This window comes from Dipteris shenzhenensis, chromosome 21 (assembly GCF_047967505.1).
Source record: "Dipteris shenzhenensis isolate YYH24624 ecotype China chromosome 21, Dip_SZ_1.0, whole genome shotgun sequence".
Lineage (NCBI taxonomy): Eukaryota > Viridiplantae > Streptophyta > Polypodiopsida > Gleicheniales > Dipteridaceae > Dipteris > Dipteris shenzhenensis.
Genome location: NC_141616.1, coordinates 34304267 through 34327468, shown reverse-complemented (window position 1 = coordinate 34327468; position 23202 = coordinate 34304267). Strand labels below are relative to the sequence as shown.

Genomic DNA, 23202 nt, shown 5'->3' with positions numbered 1-23202 from the left:
CAACAAAAGAAGGACAAGAGTGTCTTCAAATTGGATTTAGCATGCATGAGCACATCTTGGGGTGTCTTGGAGTATTGGATGGGGACGACAGAGATAGTACTAAGAAAATGTAATCTCATTGTCCTAGAAAATGGAAAATGTATTTGAGACTATGCTTCTTTTTAGTATATCCCAAACAACCATTGTGTTGGTTTTATTAAATTGTTTTTGTAAATCCCAAACATTAAATCCCATGCTTGTTTTTAGTATATCCCAACAACCACCGCACTGGTTTTATTAAATTGCTTTTATGAATCACAAACAATAAATCCCATGCTTGTTTTTAGTATATCCCAACAAGCACCATGCTGGTTTCCCATAACGAATCCACACATCCACAAATCCATTCATCTTGTAATAATAGAAGCAAACCACCATGTTGGTGGCTATTAATATCCTAGTGCAACTAACCACCACACTGGCAATCACTTATCTTGCACTACTACCATGCTATCCTACAATTTGTTGCATAGTGCTATACTAAAATAGTCCCCTTTAGACTGGTTATCTTTAACTCTATTAGATTTCAACCACCGGTCTACTTAAAACATTTAAGTACTAACATGGAAGCAGGTCGACACAAAATCAGGTATTACAAGCACCATGAGAAAGTCCACAAGTCCAAGAAATGTCTGCAAGATTTTACTTTTACAAAATACAACAACATTTTGTTGCTCAAGAAAATTCCAAACTCCCAACTATCTTATACGAGCCTCTCTATAGCAAGCATCTCCCAGCTCTTTAGGCCAGTCTGATTCACAATGGCAAAACTCTTCACACACTTAGATTACACACTACTTGCTTGACTCTACTAACTTGTACACCCATAGTAACTCCTCCTTTCATTGGGGGTCCTCTTTATCCTAGTCTTTGTGCTCTATACATCTTTGTGCCTCCATCATGTCTTGACAAAAGAAACCTACATCATGAGCTTGACAAGTACCTTAAAGGAGTAGGAAAAATGATAGCCAGGGAAATTAATATTCATTGTCTGTGCCGACTCCAAGTAATATACCCACCACCAAAGCATGCCCTCCTTGTAGCTATTTTACTCCTTCTCCAAGTCTATTTCTATGAGGAGGTCATCTAACATTGTTTTCAGATAGAACAAAAGCATTCTGAAGTCTTTTGGGTATGCCATAGATTCGCAATAGGTGGATCAGTGTATAGAGTTTTGGGGCTAGATTTCATAATGGGCTCTTAGTTGTGTCTGCAATGCACAAAAATAAGAAGAGAGTTCATTGAGCCCTACCTTCTCATTCTTCAATCTCATGTTAGTTGTCTAATCGAAATCTTTTATCTCACATTAGTTATCTAATCGAAATCTTTCATCTCACATTAGTTGACTGATCAAAATCTTTCATCTCACATTAGTTAACTAATCGAAATCTTTTGATCTCACATTAGTTGTCTAATTGAAATCTTTCGTCTCACATTAGTTGTCAAATCAAAATATTTTTCTCACATTATGGTCCTTGGCATGTCAAAGGACACTATCTAGTCACATAGCTGAGACAACATTGCCCACTAAGACTCCAAAGAGAAAATTAACAATTCAATAGATTACACAGAGGTTACATCTCAAAGACTCCTTTTCTTCAGATTACATCTCAAGGACTCTTTTCCTTCAAGGGGCTAGTTCCACATTGCTTTGAGTAGGCTGCCTTGTTGAGCTCCCTGATTGCAGGCTCAACCCTCTTTACTCCTTTTCAGAATGGGGTTGGTTTCTTCCTTTAGGGGCCCGACCCCTCCCTTCATGCTGCTTCCTCTTTCCTTGATTTGAGCTTCTGGGTTGCAGGCTCAACCCTTCTTGCTCCTTTCCTGGGGTTTCCATTTTCCGAGCAAAAACCCCCGAGCGACAAGCGGACAAAAGGTAGGAGGGGCCAAAATATATAGGCTCAAGTCATTTTTGGGGAGTAAAAAATTCCAAATTATTTCAAGGAATATGTAAGTAAATATGAAACATTGATAAATAGATATAGATATAAATATACCTTTATATAATATACATATATAATGTCCAAGTGGTGACTTATTTTATGACTTTCAAAAATCCTTTCTTTTCCTTTCACCATTGCTTGGATCATGAAATTTTGAGCAAATATCCTCTTTACTGTTCCTCGAGATGACCTAAGAAAAATAAATAGTACCTTTTTAATAGACCCTCTAAGTGTATTTTGCTAGAGGAATATGGTTTGAAGAGCTTGCCCCAACCCTATTCCACTGGCGAAATACCCTTGGAGAGCCTATGCAGAAGGGGTCATAACTTTTGCTCCTTAGCTCAGATTGAGGAGTTGTAAAAAGGAAAAATGTTCAAAATTTAATGATCTATGCAATGGTAGGCTTGAAATTATACTTTTTGTAGTTATAAAAGAGAAAAATAAAAAATTTCAAGATGTATATGAGAGTTACAACTTCTCCATAATTCATATTATGGTAGAAAGGAGTTCACCCAGGGGATTCACAGGCTTCATTAAAGGGGGACGTCACATGCGTGCATGAACTTCAAGAAAACCCCCTATTTAAGATCCACGTAGGATGATAAAACACCCCTATTTAAGCTTAAATAAGAGACCACCAAAATTCTATTATGTCTTCCCCTTTCCTTGAATCTACGTTCTTTCTCAAGAATTTAGATCACACAATAAGAAAATTTAGATTACTTTCCCTATGACTATTTAAAGCCAAACTTGTTTGGACTAGTTACCTAAGGTAGCCTATACTATGTCCTGCCCTCTTTAATGTGGTATGGCCCCCCTAACTTAAATTCAATATTGGGAAAACATAAAAAGGGCCCCCACCCCTAATGTATAAGCTTATGCCTCATTTCAAAAAAACCCCCTATTGTACACTCACGTGATATCATAAGTTTCCCCCTATGAATCCCCCGGGGGAGTTCAGTAGAGACCACATTTCCTTAAAAGTACTTAGGTTTAGAGAATTGGGAATATTTTTAAAATCCCTATCTTGCCTTCCCATATTTGATAATGTATTAGAGATTAATTTATGATCGATTATAATGGCTTCAAGTATGAGGTTTCCAATATCTTTTTCCTACTTATCCAAGGAATATGAGAGCTTCAAATATGGTATTGCTAAAGATTAGGGAAAGTCTTTTAAATTGATTGAATTACCATAATACTCAAAAGACATTATGGTAGGGAGGTATTTATAGGAGTTTCTAAAGTGTTCACTATTTGTTCATATATAGATGATGTTCTCTAAAATGAGGGTTATAATGAAAAATAAGTAAGTATGTGGTTCCATGAATGAGAAATTAAGAAATAATTGTATATTCCTTTGAGAAATATACAAGCATGGTTGGTGTCAAAAACTATCACTCAGACTTTTCTGCTCGTAGGTTTTTGCTCGAAAATTGTGCACATCCCTCCTTTCTTGAAGGGGGATGGTTCCTCCCTTCAAGCTCCTTTTCCTCATAGTTAGGCTCGATCTTCGCCTTCTTCAATTTGATCTCCTTGTCTTTTGCATCTTTTGACCAAATGGAAAATTGAGTTGTAGCATCTACTTTCTCGTCGTAGATAGCTGTAGTAGTAGGCAGGCACATTTGATCTGTCCATGACTTAGGCAATGGCAAATGGCATTCTTTGCATAGTGATTTTACATGCATAAACATCCCAAAGCAAAAAACATGCATAGGGTGGTAGCATGCAGGCTATTGGTGTGGGGGTTAAAGGTCACTGTGCCTTAACCCCGATTATGTACAATACTCAAAAACATATATAAATGAATGAAAAAGAAGATTAGGGTGGTTCTGCACCCACCAAAACTTGTGTGGCTCTCTGTCTCTGTCTCTCTCCTTCTTCCGTTCTTGCTTCTGTTGAGAGCACTCTCAACTGGTATCAGAGCCCGGGTGATCTAGCTGAGCGTGCGTGAATGCTTGAGGCTCAGTAGCTCTGTGGGAAGAAGGAGAAGCTCTGTGGGAAGCTTTGTGGGTGACTTTACTTGCATCCGAGTGTGCAGAGACCTTGGAGGAACCTTTGGAAAAGTCACTTTGGCTTTGCGAAGTGGTTTTGAGAGCCTGTTAAGAGTTTTCAAAGAAAAAAGTCATTTTTTGAGCTTTTCCCTATTCCGTTCGATGATAGAGACTCTGTATTGACTTGTAGAGGCAACTATTGCTTGCTTTTGGTGTCCACTTCACTTCAGGACCTTGGAAACACCTTTATTCTTGAATCTAGGGTCATTTCATTGGATTTCTGACTCACTGTGTCAGTTCTTGCGTTTTTTGCTTGGGTGTTGGAACTCAAGTTTGGAGCAACCATTTGCAGATCTGTCAGTTTCGATGGACTCAGGAGGTCCTAAAACTTCTATGTTGCTCATCATTCACACTCCGGTGGAGTTTACAAACAGCTCTGTTTCCAAAAACGTTTTTTAGTCCGTGTGTTGGACCCAGTGATTGAGACCACGGTTTCCAAAACCATCTGTCCCATTGCATTCCGGATGCCTAAAAACCCCTACCTATCAGTTCTTGCATGATTCGGTGGAGGATTTCCAGAGTTATAGATCTCTGTGTATTCGATTTCGTCTCTCTGTTATGCATTTTTCATACTAAGGTTTTGAAACCTTAGATTTATGCCACATGGTAGTGGATAAGTGTTGACTCCCATTTCTCACTCATCGGTTGGGATTTTGGAGTTCTGGCAGAAGAGAGATATTTGCAGATTTTCTTGCTGAGTCCGATTATACAATGGCGCCCATGTTTTGAGGCATCTCAGGTTCTATTTTCAGTAGCGGTCATTACCGTGGAACTATGATTTCTTGAGCATACCTTATGCAGATCACTCTGGTTGCAGTGTGCGCTCATTCGTGGTATGCATTGGGCTGTAGTGGATAATTTATAGGCCATTTGGATGCATTGTGGTCCTTATTGGATGCGCTGATAGGCCCAAATTGCCTTATGGGATGCTATTTTTATGGACGCTTTGCACATGGATGCTATTTTATGCTGAGGGACAGCTTTGACACATTGCAGGTGATGCACTCATAGTGCTATGCTCTCTTGGATGAGATATTATTGATGCATATGCCAGTGGACGGTGTTTATGCTTGAGTCATTTGGCACTTATTGGCATTTTCTTTTGGGCCAGATTTGCTCATATGGATGCATAGTATATGCACATGAGTCAGATGCTTTGAGCTTTGAGTTTTGGTGATATTTCACTCTATTGTGGCATACACATTTGGGTGCACCTAGTATTTGGTGTGATTCTCTCTTGTATGCACTAGCATTTGGGATTTTGTTTCATTTGCATCATGGCATCCTCTTCCATGTCTAAAAAGGAGTTTTTTAGCATTAAAAAGTTTGATGGGACAAACTTTTCTTTGTGGAAAGAACAAATAAGGGATGTGCTTATTCAAAAGAAGCAGATTAAACCCTTGGCAGGGATTGAAGCTAAGCCTGCAAATATGTCTGAGGATGATTGGAATGAGTTGGATGCATTAGCAAAGTCTACTATTAGACTTCATCTTGCAGAGTCAGTTTATTTCACAATAGTAAATGAGCAGACTACGGAAGATTTGTGGAAGAAACTGTGTGCCACTTATGAGAAGGAAACTGCCTCTAATAAAGTTTACCTCATGAAGAGGTTGTTTGAGCTGCAGATGAAGGAAGGGGTCTCCATTGCTTCTCACTTGAATGAATTCAATATTATTTTTAGCCAGCTTCAGGCTCAGAAGATGAATTTTGATGCGGAGACTAAGGCAATATTTCTCTTATGTTCATTGCCATCCTCATGGGATACCTTCCGTACAGCTGTCAGTAACTCTGCACCTGTGGAGTACTGAAATTTGATGATGTTGTGGGTAGCTTGTTGGCCGAGGAGATTAGATGGAAGTCTATGGATGGCAACAAGCAGGATGCAGCCTTAAATGTGCAAAGGGGCAGATCACAGTTCAGGGGGAACTCCCAAGAAAGAGGGAAGTCTCGTAGCAAATCTAGGGCACGGAACATTGAGTGTTACCACTGTGGCAAGAAGGGCCATATGAAAAAGGATTGCTACAAGCTGAAAAGAGAGCAAAAGGATAAGAAAAAGAATGCAAATTGGGGTGCAAATCAAAAGGAAGAGAGTCCAAGGGAGGACAAAGGAAAAGTGAAGATCGAGGAGATCAATGCAGTCACACATGATAGTGACATTGAGGACCTTGACGGTATAACACCCCATCAAAGAGAGTGTAGTGCCTACTATCTCTATGGATTTTCTTTCTCTCATAGCTAGTACTTTCTAGAGGAAAGGAGAAAGTGGCCAGAAACCTATAGATACCACCATACCATGGATCCCCAACTTCTATGGCCGCTACAAGGGTTACATCGAGACACTCCTTTAAAACAATCAAAGCATTCTTTAAGTTGGAACAACCCCCTTTTACAATTTTGAAAGAAAATTCATATTCTTGTAAAACTACCAACCATTTGGCCAACCGGCCCATGGGATTTGGTGATTGAAGAGCCTGCTTTGTAAGACCATTGCTACAGATTATAATGAAGGACTTTCCATAAGCAATATAATTTGAGATCGATACTTACAAATTGGGCCTCCAATGATTCAACACCCCCTGCTCCAAAATGCACGCTTCCATATTCCTCCATCTGGATCCTCCGTGCCTCCACGTGCTACAGACTGGGGTCCTCCCTCGCTGACTTCATTGCCTTCTTCCACTCATGCTTGTGAGCAGTGTGGGGCAGGCCCCTTGGTGGTTGACCTGCCTCAAGCCTGGCAAGCTCCGCTAGTGCCTGCCTCTTAAGCGAAGATCTTTCATTGCCAAGTATCATAACAATCTTTGACTTGGCCCATTTATCTGTGAACTGGCGATTGGGGGGGTTAGGATACCTAGAGCGAACAGCAGCGAGGGTCTCATCAGCTAACCTCTTTGGCTGGTCTTTGTAGTGGATAAAGCAATCTCTATAATTGTTAGCAATTATAGAGCGCATGAAGGCCATGATGTCCTTCCCCCGCACATCCATCAAGATGCCTCCTGTCTGAGTGATGTCATAATAAATCGTACCATCACCTGGAGGCACGTCTAAATCATCTAAATCATCATCATCCCCATTGCCACCCCTCCCAAAGCACTGTGCCATGCATCCCCCACCGCTCTCCCTGCTACTACGCCTGCTACCGTGTCGTGTCGAGCTCGTACGCTGGCCACTCGTAGCTGGAGACTACACGGGACTACACTGACCACTCGTAGCTAGAGAACCGAGTGTCAACGGCACAGGAGTACGTCGACGGCTCTGCGAGACAGAAGGACCTCCTGATGGCATGGGGGAAGGGGCATAAGACGGGATGGTAGAAGGGACATAAGACGGCATGGGGGAAGGGGCATTAGACGGTAAGGGGCATAAGACGGCTGTGTTGACTCCGCTGGGGTGATCTCAAGTGGTGTGGGGTGGTTTGGAGTTTGTAGTGCCGACTCCTGGGGAGTGTTTAGAGTACTTGTCATATACCCATATAACTTCGCAGGACTAGGAGGGTGCCCTAAAAGGTTATATAAGTCCTTCCAAATAGATTCCCGGGGATCAGGTGAGCTGGAAGCGCTTCCTGGTGAACTGGAAAAAAGGAAAAAAATCTATTACTGATGAGTTGAGAAGAAAGGGGAAGGGAAGAGAGGCTTACTGTCGGATCACGTCTATAGACGCATCTATAGAAGAAAGGGGAAGGGAAGAGAGGCTTACTAGTCGGATCGCGTCTATAGATGCATCTGACTAGCGCGTCTATAGATGCGTCTAATAGAGTGTCTAATAGAGCGTCTAACAGATAGACGCGTGTTTAGACGTGCCTATAGATGCACTCTGAGACGCACCTATACACACGCTCCGACAGACGAGATTTCTAAAAAGTAGAAAAGGACATTGCACCCGACACACAAACGTGACATTGATACCTAGATCATGCGCTTCTTGGATACGAGAAAGTACAAATCTAAAGAGAGCAAACTTCCAAACAAGATCAACTACAAAAGGACTTACTTGGATAGAGGTATGGAAGGTTCTTCTTCTTTTTCAAAGTTGCTTCTCCTCCTTGTTCTTCCTCCTCTCCTTTAAGCTTAGAAGTAAGTGTGGGTGCCTTCCTCTTAAGTGTAAGCTTGGAAGTAAGTATGGGAGCCTTCCTCTTAAGCGTCGAAACTATGAATCTGCTAATGAGGAAGGAAGCAAGCCGCGCGAAGTATAAGTAATGTGAAGAAAAGCAAAGCGAGCACGCTAAAAGCAGGTTTAAAAGCCGCGTTTATAATCGCGTCTAATAGCACGTCTATAGGCACGTCTAAATACACAGAGTAGACGTGCCTTTAGACGCGATTGTAGACGCACTTTTAGACGCGCCTTTAGATGCACCAGAGAGTTTAAATTAAACATTTGAAGAAAGCAAATTTGGTGGGTTGTTTGTTTGTAGGATGTCTTCATCTTCAATAAGTAGCTCCAGTGAGGATGAAACCCTCCGTATCCACCATCGCGAAATGTGGTTGGAGCAAAAAATCAAATGTTTGTGTGATCGATGTCGAGGAAACATGTATCGTGCAGGTAGGATTACACTCAATCATATCTCAAAGTATGAAGAATGGGATGTGACTGTAAACAGGGTAAGGGTTTGTAAGTTAAGGTTGATTGAGATACCTATGGGTGTTCATATGTTTGAGTTATGATCCCGTTTTAATTTGATACAGGATGCAGTGCCACATCTTTATATGTTGCCCTATGCTCGCCGTGAGGAGGCGAAGCATCGGCGATATGAGGTGGGATCTTCAACGGATGCATGGAGTGATGGTGATAGTAGCCCTCCGCCATTACCTCATGAAGCCGTGGAGGAGGAGGTGTTTGATGATATGGTGCGAGATTTATATGTCCATCAAGGGAGGGATGATAGCATGGAGCAGGATGATCTTTTTACTGTAGCATTGACTCCACTGTTTGAGGAGTGCACATTCTTTGTTCTACGTGCCTCCCTTGAGTTACTTAACTTGCAAACCATCTATGGATGGAGCAATGGAAGTTTGAATGCATCACTCAAGTAAGCTTTAAAGTCTATTTTGCAAACATGGTGAATTATGCTAGTGGGTTAATTACTCGAATGCTTTTCCTCATTTATGGTCTTCACATGCAAGCTACTGTGTAAAATGCTTCCAAGGGAGAATAAACTACCGACCTCAAGAGATATGGCAAGGCAACATGTGACCTCTCTTGGAGGATTAGATTACAAGCGCATCCATGCATGTGTCAACGATTGCGTTTTGTTTCTTGGACTACATAAGGATGCAAGAGAGTGTCCTACTTGTGGAGAGGCAAGATATAGAGTAGATCTCAAAACCTTGGACGTGCCTCGTAAGGTATTGTGACATTTTCCCATAATCCCTCGCATCCAACATATGTTCAAGTGCAAATCTATTGTAGAGCTCATGTCATGGCATTCCTCCCATCGATCAACCGATGGCAAGTGGAGAACTCCCGCGGACTCTCCTGTGTGGAAGCATATTGAAGACACATGGCCAAGCTTCAAGGAAGAACCTAGGAGCTTGAGACTTGGATTGGGTATGGACGGTGTGAACCCATTTGGTCTCAAAAGCATGTCTTACAGTGTATGGCCAGTGGTATTGGTGAATTAAATCTTCCACCCTCTATGGCTATTAAGAAAGGACATGCTATGCTGTCCCTTCTAATTCTAGGGAAACATAAAGTCAAAAACCCTGATGTTTATTTGGAGCCTTTGATTGACGAGCTAGAGATACTTTGGAGAGGTATCGAGGTGCATGATGTGAGCAGGCCTCCCTCGTCATGAGACTTCAACTGCAAAGCAGTCTTGATGTGGATGATGCATGACTTCCCAGGCTATGGCGAGTGTTCAGGTAAGCATTGCATTTCTAATTATGAATAGGCAAAGGATGTGGCACCCTAAACCCACCTTCCACTCTTAATTGCATCTATTGTTTAGGTCTCACTACATCGGGTTACCATGCATGTCCTGTTTGTGGTCCTTTGCTAGTTGCCTCACGGTAGACACATTGAATAAGGTCATCTATGAGAATCACCATTGATTTCTCCCACCTGATCATCCTAGATATGTTGCCCCTTGGAATGAAGTCCTCCCACAATCACTCACCGCGGGAGATTGGATGAGAATTTGGGATGGTTCCACGACTCCTCCACCACTTGGCATGAGCCGGTAAGGGTTTGTAACTATTGTGTGCTATATTGGCTGGAAATAAAGATTGCCCGCTAACACTTTATTTTGTTTAGATACTCCATCTTTTATCGTTTACCATATTGGTCCCACCTCAAGATCAATCACCTGCTTGATCCCATGCATATCTTCAAGAATGTGGCATCTACCATTTGGGAGCATTTGAATGGGACACAAGATTCCGCAGGCATAAGGGAGGATTTACGTACCACAGGGAGGATGCATGAAGCTTGGCCACAAGAGAGACCAAATGGGCGTGTTTTTTTACCTTGTGCACCGTGGATATTATCAAAGCTAGAGATGGCGATGGTGAAGCACACTATTACTACAATTCATACTCCCACTAGATGCATGAGGTGTTTGAAGGGAGCCTTTACAAAGAGCAAGAAAAGAGGTGTAGAGCAATTATATGGCTTGAAATCTCATGATTGGCACAAGATGCTCCAAGTAAGTATTTTATGTGCATAATATCTTTTTCCTTTCTAATTTGTGAGTGAATAGTTATAAGCAACTAATCAACCACCTCCTCGTGGGTTCAGTTCATACTACCTACTAGCATTTCACGTAGTGCATCGAAGGACGTGAATGATTGTATTTACAAGATGGGCGAGCTTGTGAGGTACTTTACATGATACAAAATATGATGCGTATCAATGCTCCGTGCAAGTTTAAATGCATATTGCTAATATGCTGTACTTTTTCATTTCTAGGTATGTGAGCTCAAAGGAAATAGATCCCACCACGCTTGAGAATGCTCGAGTTATGTCAGTGGAGGCGGTTTGTTTAGTGGAGGAGACATTTCCACATTCTATTCTCACAAGCCAACTACATCTCATAGTGCATTTGGTGGATGAGATTGCTATATGTGGTACTATACATGCACGATGGTTGTTCTTCCTGGAGTGCTTCATGAAGACCTTGAAGGGCTTCGTGAGACAAAATGCAAGACCCGAAGGTAGCATGGCCGAGGGTTGGTTGGTACAAGAGTCACTTGTATATATTTTTGAGTTTCTTGTTGATGTGGATAGCTCTCTCCCACGACTATGGAGAGATGATGAAGACCTAAGGATGACCTCTATTGTGCCTCAAGGGAAAGGACGCAACAAAGTAATAGACACGGAGTTGCATAATAGTATCAATCTCTTTTGCGTGCTTAATAGTGATGTGATGAAAAGATGGGTGACAAGATACGAGGATGCAAAGGCAAGAAGACAAGAAGAAAGGGCCCTCTTTCGTACACACCATGGATCATGTGCCATACCCTCAGTATTTAAGAGTGCTTCCAAAGGATATTCATGTGAATTGGCTACTTGATGAAATGGAGAAAGCAGAGAAAGATGAGGGGATGCATATCACAATGGAAGAATGGGAGTATGCTAGGGGATGCATGAGCAAGGTCGTTATATAGAATGTTATGCATAAGTTAGGAGCTTTTAATAATTTAGATTGCTTATTTAGTTGATTTTTTCTTGGTGTAGTGCACTATGTTCAATGCTATATGGTGTGAGGGCAAGCATTTTCGAACACAACGGATTGATGATAAGAGAAACACACAAGATTGCGGCGTCATTGCTAGCTTTGAGGGAGCCAATGGAGCCATGGATGATTATTGTGGCATAATCCAAGATATTATTATGCTTGACTTTCGACGCTTCTTTGTGTATGTTTTGGATGTAAAGTGGTTTAAGGACGTGGTGGAAAGAGGCCCTAATGCAACAATCAAACGCCATGCAAGTGGCCTTGTAACTATTGACTCCACAAAGTTTTGGCAAAGTAGGAAGGACACACTAGTACTACCGCAACAATGTGAACAGGTATTGTGCACACATATAAAAATACTCACTTTTAAATATTTGATGCAAGAAAAATAACATGATTGTATTTGTGTTTGAATTAGGTTGTCTATCAACCAATGGTGGATAATAATAGATGGTGGCATGTCATACCTATTATGCCGTGTTTCAAAGTGATGTATAGTACATTTACTAATATGGAGCGTATGGAGGATGATCATGGCCATGGACGTGATGATGACCGTGATACAAGAGAGGAGGATGATCATGAGATAGGAGATACAGATATTGAGGCCATTACCTATGAGGACGAGCCTACCATTCGAGATGCTAATTTCAATGAGCACATGAGTGGCACAAGTAGTAGTGGGTTGAATGTATTTGTAGATCTAAACACTTGTTTGGATTTTGAAGTAGATAGTTTGGCGAGGGTTGGATCTCATTGAGGATGAGATTGAACCGTAGCCCCATAATTGATATTGGAAAAACTATTTTACATATTGTCTCATTCTCCTCATCTCACTTAATTCTTGTATATGTGGGCTTGCAAAAAATTATGTGCTTTGGTAATCATGGGCAATGTTTGGAAAGCAATGATGTACACCAAAATCTCACTTTTTGTATTCTCTGGTTTGCATCTATCTATGCGTCTAAATGCGCGTCTGATTCTCAGTGTAAACGCGCAAATAAACGCGCTAATATACGCGCAAATAGACGCGTTGATAAACGCGATGTTAGATGGGCCCGTATTTTCTCAGTTTAGACGCGCAAGTACATGCGTCAATTTACATGCAAATAGACGAGCTTTTAGACGTGCTTTTAGATGCGCCCGTAATTCCTCTACTAAAGCAATGCCTATAGACGCGCCCGCTATTTTGCGCATCTACCAAGTGCGTCTATAGTTGCTTTGTGTTGTTGTGAATCTTAATTATTCTTTGATTCCAACCAAAATGTACTTATAACAAGAAGAGAAGAGTAAGACATGTACCTAACCATGGAAGGAATGTAAAACCAAAGACAAAACCTACAAATACCTAAAATTAAGGGACTCTTAAATGAAACCTAGCTTTAAGAATAAACCCTCTAACACCCAACCAAGGAGTCTATAGGAGTAAATGGGGGAGAGAGAGAGAGAGAGAGAGAGAGAGAGAGAGAGAGAGAGAGAGAGAGAGAGAGAGAGAGAGAGAGCCATTGCAATACTCCGGCCCTGCAATTCAAAAAGTATCATAACCATCCCATTGATGTTTTCCCCCATAAGCATGAGGAAACTTTCTCAAAAGCTAGCTTATAATAGTGGTCCGAGCAATTTGTTTTAGAGAGTGATGGGCATAATGCGGGAATTCATGAAATTAGGTGTCATAAAAAGAGAGCTACATTGAGGAGCGGGAGAAAATGTCATTACAAGTGTAGGTACTAGATAAAGTACAAAATGTAATGAGGCTAAGAACTTGTAGGACTAGACATGAAGATGGCTAGTCCTTAGCAACGGACATGACGAAGCATGTACTTTGTAGAATATCAAATAGGGACGACATTGGTTCAAAGAAAAGCCTTAATCACTAGAGTGCAAATCTACTCCAACTTTTACAAGACTACCCATAAACACTTAAAGAAGCTAAAAATGAACACAATACATATAAAAAGGACATAATGAATCCAAATGCTAAAGAGCAGATAAAAAGAATCTTTTTTACACTTATTTAGCACTTAATGTTCCCATAATGTACCCATGATATCATGTACTATACACCTTTAATATGGCAGTCATACCAAATAGTGTCATCCATTGGGTTTGCACTAGCATTGTAATTGTTTTGGTAAAAAAATCATAATGTTTCACTAAATAGATTATCCACATTTTTAGAAGATGAGTTGTCTTATCACTAAGCTTGAACATAAAAAAAAGAAATACCATAGTATAGGCCTTATTTTGTATTTCTTATGGAAAACATATTTCAAGGACATAAAATGACATGATAGTAATAAGAGTAAAAATCATATAGAGGGTGTAGATCAATATTTCTGAGATAGTAAGAGTAGTTAATAAGCAAAAATATATCCAATCAATCATGTGCATTCATGTATTGATACTTTTAAGCTAATGGCTTCCCGTATAGCACCTTCATTATTACTTCCTCACTTGTCCTTAAAAGGAAAGATCTATATAGACTATAGATGGAAAATTATAGAATTAAAGTGAAAAATAGCTAACAATTAGATTCTATCACTCCCAATATCTCTGCACACAAGCATACCATGTAATTTTTACGATAACTTTTCACCGACTTGCAGAATAGTGGTCACACAACAAATACAGGGCACTTTCTTGAGTGCCTGTAGAAAACTTCCACCACCAAAATGGGCCCTGAAATGGCCTCGAATCAAAAAAATAATTTTACCAAGGGCTTTTCCTTTTCCCGTAGCATATATTGCCCTCTTGCAAAACCACGAAGGGCATCCCAATTTGAGACAGTGCACTCTTGCACTTTCTGGCTATGCTACCTATAGAGATTTGCTCCCAAACTCGGAAAAAAAGGAAAGCAACACTGATCCTCTTACTAGGAGACCACGATCTTGGTTTGATTTCTTAAACTCCTTAAGGACCAGTCATCCTTAATAAGTATTGCTAGGCAAATGAACCAATTTTTTCAAAATGAATCATCAAACGTCAATGAAGCAAAAAGCCTTATGCTTTGAAAAAAGAAATTTCAGAGTTATATGTGAACACATACCACAATCCAGCATAGGAAAGAAAAGAAAATAAGGAAGATGGAATCGGTACTTTTGCACCTTGTAAGAAGGGAACACTTTGTGACTTCCACGTATATAAATACTTACTAGTCACACATTCCCATTAGAGTGAATGACATATGTGCATTGATGTATGTGTCCATATTCCTCATTATATGAATATACTTTCATGTTCTCCCCCTTAGTAGCCTTCTTCTATGACACATGAAAATACATAGATGCATATACAAATGTATGCCTATGTGTGTGCATTAAGACACTCATGTGCATGTCCACACATGAGTTTGCTCATTCATGAACACACACATATGCATGTACTTATGCATGTATATATTTATGTGTACATGTATGTCATTAAGGATGTCCAAAAATCATGTAGTCCTAGGCATTGGGTTCAAAAAAAGGGGATCTTTAATCTATAAATCCTACAAATATTGATATATGAGTGGCTCTTTGATTCACAAAAGGAAAGATTAATATTTCATAAGGGGAAAATAATTTAGGACCCATCTTCATGTACACACACACACACACACACACATGTATACTTTCCCAACTATGAATTATTCTTTTATGTACCCCTATGAAATTTTCCTTTTATACTTTCTTTTTAACCACCCCACACACCAGCCCATTAATCGTCCCATACCTCCTCTAATCCCTTCTCAACCCATGCACTCATTCCCTCCTTACTCCACTTGTGACTTAAACTTCAATTGTGGCTATTTTTTTTAAAATTATATAAGAATCCATATGGTTGTCTATATTCCTAGGTAAAGCGATAATAAGCCAGGGAGAACAAGCATTACTTGTCTATCCAAACGTAACTATGATGTTCTAACACCTAGTTTGTTTAGATGGTGGCATATAAGGCGGACCCCGACCTCGAAAACTGGACTGCCTAAGGATCATACATCTTTTGTCAATATTATGTTTGCCAAACTCAATATTAATAAAAATTCATAATTTTGATAAAAAATTTTGCAAACTCTAGTTGCATTTTCCAATTTAGATGTCTCAAACATTTTTTCCTTATATGTTTTCTTTTTAAAACTTTTTATCCAATTGATGGAATTAATCGTATGGCTCAATTATTGATGGGACTTTTTAATCTAAACACACACTTTGATTTCGTAACTAGCCTTTGGTCGGGCTAGTACTATAAAATTAATTCACATCCATTGGATAATTCTTTAGCATGAACAATCCCTAGTCATTTTGTGATCTAACTTATTTTTTACTAACTTTTATATCTATTTTGCAGAAGTGGTTTACACATTTACTATTGGCATCATTTTTTCATTTTGACACTTATCATACAGATCCACTTTTATTCACTTATTATCAATAGGTGGGGAGTAAGTTCCACATAGTGGGCTTACTCCCCACCATGTGGTCTTAGTAAATGTATCACACACACATGCACACACACTTATTTCTTTACACACACACACACACATGTATACTTCCCACCATGTGGTCTTAGTAAATGTATCTGACACACATAGACACTTATTCTTCATACACACACACACACACATGTATACTTCCCAACTATGAATTACACACACACACACACACACACACACACACACACACACACACACACACGTATACTTTCCCAACTATGAATTATTCTTTTATGTACCCTCGTGACATCTTCCCTTTGCTCTTTCTTTTTAACCACTTCACACACCAAGCCCATTCATCGTCCTATACCTCTAATCCCCTCTCAACCCATGCACTCATTTGCTCCTACTCCACTTGTGACTTAAACTTCACTTGTGGCTAAATTTTTTTTAATTATCTAAGAATCCATGCCCCGTATATAAATACTTACTAGTCACTCATTCCCATTAGAGTGAATGGCATATGTACATTGATGTATGTGTCCATATTCCTCCTTATATGGATGTACTTTCATATTCTCCCCCTAGAAACCTTCTTCTATGACACATGAAAATACATAGATGCATATACAAATATATAACTATGTGTGTGCATTAAGGCACTGATATGCATGCCCACACATGAGTTTGCACATTCACAAACACACACATATGCATGTATATATTTATGTGTAGATGTATGTCATTAAGGATGTCCAAAAATCATGTAGTCCTAGGCATTGGGTTCAAAATAAGGGAATCTTTAGTGTATGAAATCCTACAAATCTTGATATATGAGTGGCTCTTTAATTCACAAAAGAAAAAATTTATCTTTCATAAGAGGAAAATAATATAGGACCCATCTGCATGTGTGCACACTTGTTTTTAGTGAAAGCTGCATGTACACACACACACATGTGTGCACGTGCACGTGTCACGTGTACACGCATGCACATGCACATGCATGCACTTCGCATGAGCTTGTATGTGTGTGTGTGTGTGTGTGTGTGTGTGTGTGTGTATGTTACACCTTGTAACACACGTTATATGTAATGTTTTGGTCTCCATGGAGGTAGGGTGTGTGTGCATGTATCTTTGTGCGTATGCATGCACACACATGTGCATGGTGTGTGCTTGTTTGTGTTTGCATGAATGCATAAGGCACATGCATGTGTGCATGCATGCATGTCTAAATCTATGAAGTTGTGTATATAACACGACACGTATGTTTGAAAAAACATTGAAGACGATACTACACATTGAAATAAAACGTGAAACAATGGAAAGCATCCACGAGGATACCAAATATGGGTTTTTATAACTAATCAAGGTTACCTTGTATGACCTATATATAATAGGAGCAAAAGCTAAGGGATCTTTTTTTGGGTAGCATCGTGAAAGATTAGTTTAGTATTCAACTAGAATCAAATTTAATGTCTGCCTAGCATAGATACACTTTCATCTAAGTGGTAGTCTCATTGGAATTCACTTCTACAAACCCTACATAAGAAAGTGCTTTCAAAGATATATAACTATAAAACATCTACTCACACATGAGCCTTTGTACAAGGTTTGTGTAAAAACTTAAGACTTGTCTTATTTAATGAATAAAGAATTCACATACATGGTTTTTGGAAAAGTTTAGATACCCTTTTTTTGAGTACATATTATAGGGTGGCACTTTGTTTGGTGTACCCCTTGCAATTAGGGATGTACCAAAATTTGGTAGTACTATTTTGGTTATAAGCCCCTTACTTCCCAACTAATCTAGCCTATCCCTCTCACATGCACATGTCTTCATAGAGTCAATCTCTTATAAATCCCTATTATTTATCATGGCCACTCCCTTGTGAGAAGTTGATTTCCACAAAGACATGAACCCATGCTATAGATCTATTGCAATGCCCTCGATCTACAAATTGGCCTTAGGCCACAATGATTCTAGATCTCCCATTTCTTGATGGTGAGCCAGATGTAACACAAATGGACCTATTTGTTGCATGGTGCAATTAGGAATCATAATTAAGGCTAAAACTAGATCTCAACTAGATACCTCTCATAAGTATGCCACTCTTGAGCACTTTGTGATCATCTTATATGGTTTCCTCCCTTATATGCATAATATCTATGGAATAATATTAATTCGTCTTGCCTCCATTATGTTATATCATTTCCATCAAGAAGTCATTTTCTCTCTAGGAAAGATCTCTTAGCTAGTCCCCTTACCCCTTCATTTTGTTATATAAGCACTATATACATAAGACGGTGGAAATAGTTCTCCATGAGATGTCTAGTGTGTAAGTGTGTACACAAAAGAGCGCTCTCAAACAAAACAATAAGCCCGAGCCCTCTTGTTTTGAGCATCATGTCTATAGGATAAGCCTACATTGTATTCAACTTACATTAGGTTTTATTCTTGCACTTTCAAATGCACATTGTATCTATGGGATAATCTCTAAGCTTGCACCTCCTCCCTCTCTTTTGTAAAAGTGAGCTCTCATGAACCAAACAAGGCCTTGTAGAAGAGGAGGTTTCAATGCTAGAACATGTGCCATCATTGCCCACGTAGGGGATCTCATGTAACATATTTTGACTAGTTGTAAGGTTTGAGTCACAAGAACCAAAGTGGGCACCCCTATGGGTTATGAGCCCCTCACTTCCCCATTGGATTATATCCAATGAGAATTACCCCAATTTTGAGGGCTAAATTTCCCATCCTAATAGAAACTTTTGAAATCAATGGAATGTATAAGAGTACGGGTCTCCAAAAACATAGTAAGCGTGCAATTTGCAAACCTGGTAATATATTCTCCATAAAGGTTGGAAAAGCTGACTGTAAATTATCTGCAAATGACTAATAAGTTCGAAATCCAAAGGTCAGCCAAAGCTTATAAGAAAATCTGGAATCAAACGATATGTAATGGGACAAGGGACCTGGAGCAACATAATCTAGTTGATCAGATCCATAATGCCATACATAGCAATAAAGAGTAATGTTGACAGAGTCCTCACAGAATCCAACATCTGACGAGGCACAGGCATCTGACGTTCACCTTCCAGTTTGCAAGCTCTGATCTGCAAGTGAAAATAAGCCAAGACTATAAACTTCAGAGAAGCTCGTAGTTGCTGATACATACTTGATAGAGTTTGCAACGCAGCATATTTTGCTTACTACCAAATGTTCTACCTGACAGTTGGGTTCACCTATTGGAGATGGATTTCCATAACTTTAGACGTTTGCATATTTTGATTACTACCATTCTCTGTGACATTTCGGATCACCTGATCTGGGAGATGCATCACGATCAGGCTATTATGGATAGTTACTAACGTTCTATCTCGTAGTTCAGATCAACTCTCAGGCATGCAGCTCCGTAATATGATGATTTTGGTTTGTCACTCTAGTTTCTGCAAATGCGGCTGCTAATCCCCTGCTCTCTGGAGCTGATCTGCCCTCCCGAGCCTAAGTGGATCTCGGTGTCTTCTTCATCGTGCTGATCATCCATTCGTCCAGTCTCACCATTCAAGCTTGTGCTCTCAGACCTTGCAACATCTTCCTCACTTGCTGCCTCCATGCGGTCCTGAGCTTCGAATTCTGAGAAGGTGGCTTGCATTGGCTGTTGTTGCTGCATCAGATTTTGGCAAACCAGATTTGGACGCCTGTGCTGGTGCTGTGACTGGAAGTAGGCATTGTATTCGTTGGTGGCATGGGAGAGGAGGGACGGGGATATGTGAGAGGTCCTCTGAGCATGGCCAGACGATGCAGGATCGTAGATATTTCCCAGAGCTTGTTGGGGAGGAGGTGCTGCTGGCGAGGTGTGATTTCCTGCTGCATAATCTGGAGGTACCCAAATGCCTCCAAAAACCACAAGTTGGGGAGCGTGCTGAGCCTGCTCGGGTGGCTGAGCAGACGCCCCCATTGGTCGCCTCGTGTGCAGTCGAAACTTCTGCAAACGATACATTAGATGATTGACCCCCTAATCTTAAACATTAGTCTTTGCAGAACTAATGGGATATCCCTTTGAAGTTTGATCACGTGAAAACTTTCACAATCGTTTTGGAGACCCTTTTGATGCTTGTCACAGACGTCAATACAGAAGATGCCACATTTTTCCGCACGAATTGGAAAGGACAATAACGATCAAAGTTAACGAACTTACAAACTCTGCGATGCAAGATATAATTGTACAGTTTGGTTGAATGCGTGCGTTCTAATATTCATGCAGTACACTAGAGGTTTACCATGTTTGAACGAATTTGCATACAAGTATATAAAGCTACCACAAAGTAAAGACCTTCCCGCATTTTTACATACCTGCAAATGGCTCTTCACTTCGTCATTTGTCAGCCCATCTACGTTCATCAGCTCGCGTATCTGCTTTGGGGTTGCTACTGTTTATAAACCAGGAAAGTAAGTACCGTCAATTTTCGAGCTGCAAATAAGCGCACCAAGTACAAGATCGGGGAACTTAATATATTACACTGATAAGTTTGGAAACGTCGATTTTTGATACGAGCACCGTATAAACAAGGAATGACGACTGACCCTGTGGACCGCCTAGATGATGGAGAGCATGCAAGAACCGTTGATGTAATTCCGGGGACCAGCATCTCCTCGCTTTGCGTGGTTGTTGGCTCGAAGTATTTGCTCTTACTGGAGCTCCTGCCGATGGCTGAGCTACCATCTCTGCCGTCATCACTTTTGGATCAGTCTCTAGGGTGCAGAGGGTTTCCTTTGGAAGGTGCTCCTTGATCACCTCTTCGCCAAGTGGAGATCCATTCATGCTCAGAGACCCGGCATATTGACTAGATGCTGGCTGCCTGCTGATGTCTCTTAATGCCGGGGTTGCATCGCTTGTATCATTGGTATTGATAGGTAATAGCTTCGGTTCAAAGCTATTCGAGTTGTGCTCGAATTCCTGCTTCATGCACTTAGGTGATGAAGTTTCTTTCTGGAAGTACCTTTGAAAGTTAGAAATGCTTGATTCCAACACTGATGATATATCTTTGCCCATGTCATTCATTTTGTTACGTAATGCAAAAAATGGAAATGCAAATGAACCCGTAGATTCTTTATCGTGCATGCAGAAATGGTAGGATTAAGGGAAAAAAAAGTTCTCACACCTTGAACTGAAACGTATTACGGTTCCAGTGACCCTGCGGCTGTGAGGGTTCCGTATCTGGTGCTTTATCCCAGAGTCTACGTTCTAGTTTACCTTCCTCATCATCTTCGGCTTGCTTCTCCCAGTTGGCTTTCCAGATCGCAAATTCTTCAACACCTCGTCTCTCACTTAAGAAGCTCGCCTTCGCAGTGGACGCACAGCTTATCTGAAGGGAGGCCGATCCCATAGGAGGCCCCAACCCTTTGGCTAGCTGATCCCTTGAAGCTTCTATGGCTGGACAATTGCGTATCATGCCAAGTTTATTCTCTCTTGTTGTGTATCTCTCTCTCTCTCTCTCTCTCTCTCTCTTTGTCTCGCTCTCGCAACCATCCCTCTCTCCCAAGCACACGCTTCCTTATCTAGAAGCCCTCAAAATTTTGCAGGCTACTACGTCACACAAAAGAAATGAGACAACTGCCGAGAGTTAGACGACCCAATTACCGTCATCTAATAGCTGCATGCAGATGGGAAGCTCCCGTTTAAACGCGTCGATCTTCTGGCGCTCATCTTCCAACGCCTTGACATAAAATTCTAAGTGAGGCAAGTAGTTGTAGAACGAGTTAGGGCTCTCAAGCTGCGATAATGGCTTCTGGGAGAAGATCGGGCGACCCATGGTAGTGCTTGGTCGTCCCAGAGACAGATCCGGTGTCACTCCGAAATGTGACATTCCCGTTCCCCCACCAGAGGACTCACTGAATCACCAGGAAAATGGGTAGCTGACGATTCTCCAAAAGCATCAAGATGTACGAGAAACGGTAGTACCTGAGTTGGTAGGACTCACGAAATTCTCAGGAAAGATTGCAGCCTGAAGTGCACCCTAGAAGCTCGATCCTGGAGGTGCGAGTCTTGGAATTTTTCTTTTTCAGCAACGCTTAGCAAAAGGAAGACGACATGCGGCAGAAGGGCTTGTGCGCATTCCAGATTCGTTTTCTTGAACTGAATGATTGCGAGTGAATGCGGCTTCAACTGCTAGGTCTAAAAGTACCTAAAAGCTGCTTTGAAACACACCAGCTTAGCTGGGCAAAAGATTGTTCTCGTCGGGAGGCAACCGCTGGAGGTCTACACTAACTCAAAGAGCCACTCAGTGCTTTACAGAGATACATAGAATGAAAGAGCTTTACAAAGATGCATATACACTTGCTTTAAACATCTACGCTGCCTTCTATGACCTCTACAGGAACGACGCTTGTATCTGACGTCTTTAATCGACAGTGAAAGTTTGCAATCAACAACTTTGTATGCTGGATACAGAGGGAGAGAAGCTGCCTGACACGCACGCGCGATGCGCAAGAGCTAAGAAGCGAGGAGACAGACTCAATAATGGATGGGAATGGATCTATGGTTATGTGACGATTATAGGAGGCACAGTCGCCGGAAATATTCTTGTCAAGGCGAGCGGTATATACGCGTTGGTTAGGTCTGCAGACGGTTCTCACTGCTCAGCGAAGCTCAAGAGCCGGGAGAAAGAAAGGATCTTTATACTGACGGGGGAGGGAAATGCACGCTGGGAATGTTGGAACCTTATATGTCACTGGAAAGAAGAGAGCGAGAGAGAGATGCGGGTTTTGTCTGGACTGCAATTATGCACCGAGGATTGTAGTGGAGTAAGCAGAATATTCAAGTCCTGGAAGAATCGACAACGTGCAACAGATGGCCGATGGAAAACGGCAAGAGAGGGCCGGAATCCAGTGGATGAATGGCAGGCAAACAGGACCCGGCGATATAGAGAGGTGGGATTGATCAAAAGGTTTACTCGAGAGAGGAAGGAATCCGGATATTGCTGCTGCTGCTGTGAATGGATGCTTTTTTCGTGGGTGATAGTGCCATGTACAGTGCGGCACCCAATTCAACAATCAGCTTGTTGCCAAACGACTCGCCCGAA

The 23202-nt window shown here is 41.0% G+C and overlaps 1 protein-coding gene across 3 annotated transcripts; it reads right to left on the bottom strand.

Annotated features, from left to right (window-relative positions):
• Positions 1 to 19018: 19018 nt before the first annotated feature.
• LOC147888775 (transcription factor HHO2-like) lies at positions 19019 to 22766 on the bottom strand. Of its 3 annotated transcripts, XR_015543070.1 has the most exons (6): positions 21762 to 22765; positions 21283 to 21554; positions 20705 to 21110; positions 20474 to 20550; positions 19346 to 20105; positions 19019 to 19233 (listed from the first exon to the last, which is right to left on the bottom strand). XR_015543070.1 is itself a non-coding variant. In XM_087393047.1 (5 exons), the coding sequence occupies exons 1-5, from the start codon at positions 21985 to 21987 to the stop codon at positions 19560 to 19562; spliced, it is 1494 nt and encodes a 497-aa protein (XP_087249173.1). In that variant the 5' UTR covers positions 21988 to 22766; the 3' UTR covers positions 19019 to 19559. The 3 variants fall into 3 exon arrangements, 2 of the variants coding, with proteins under 2 accessions (XP_087249173.1, XP_087249172.1); XM_087393047.1 differs by having other exon boundaries at positions 19019 to 20105; positions 20705 to 21077; positions 21762 to 22766; XM_087393046.1 differs by having other exon boundaries at positions 19019 to 20105.
• Between the last annotated feature and the right edge of the window lie 436 nt (positions 22767 to 23202).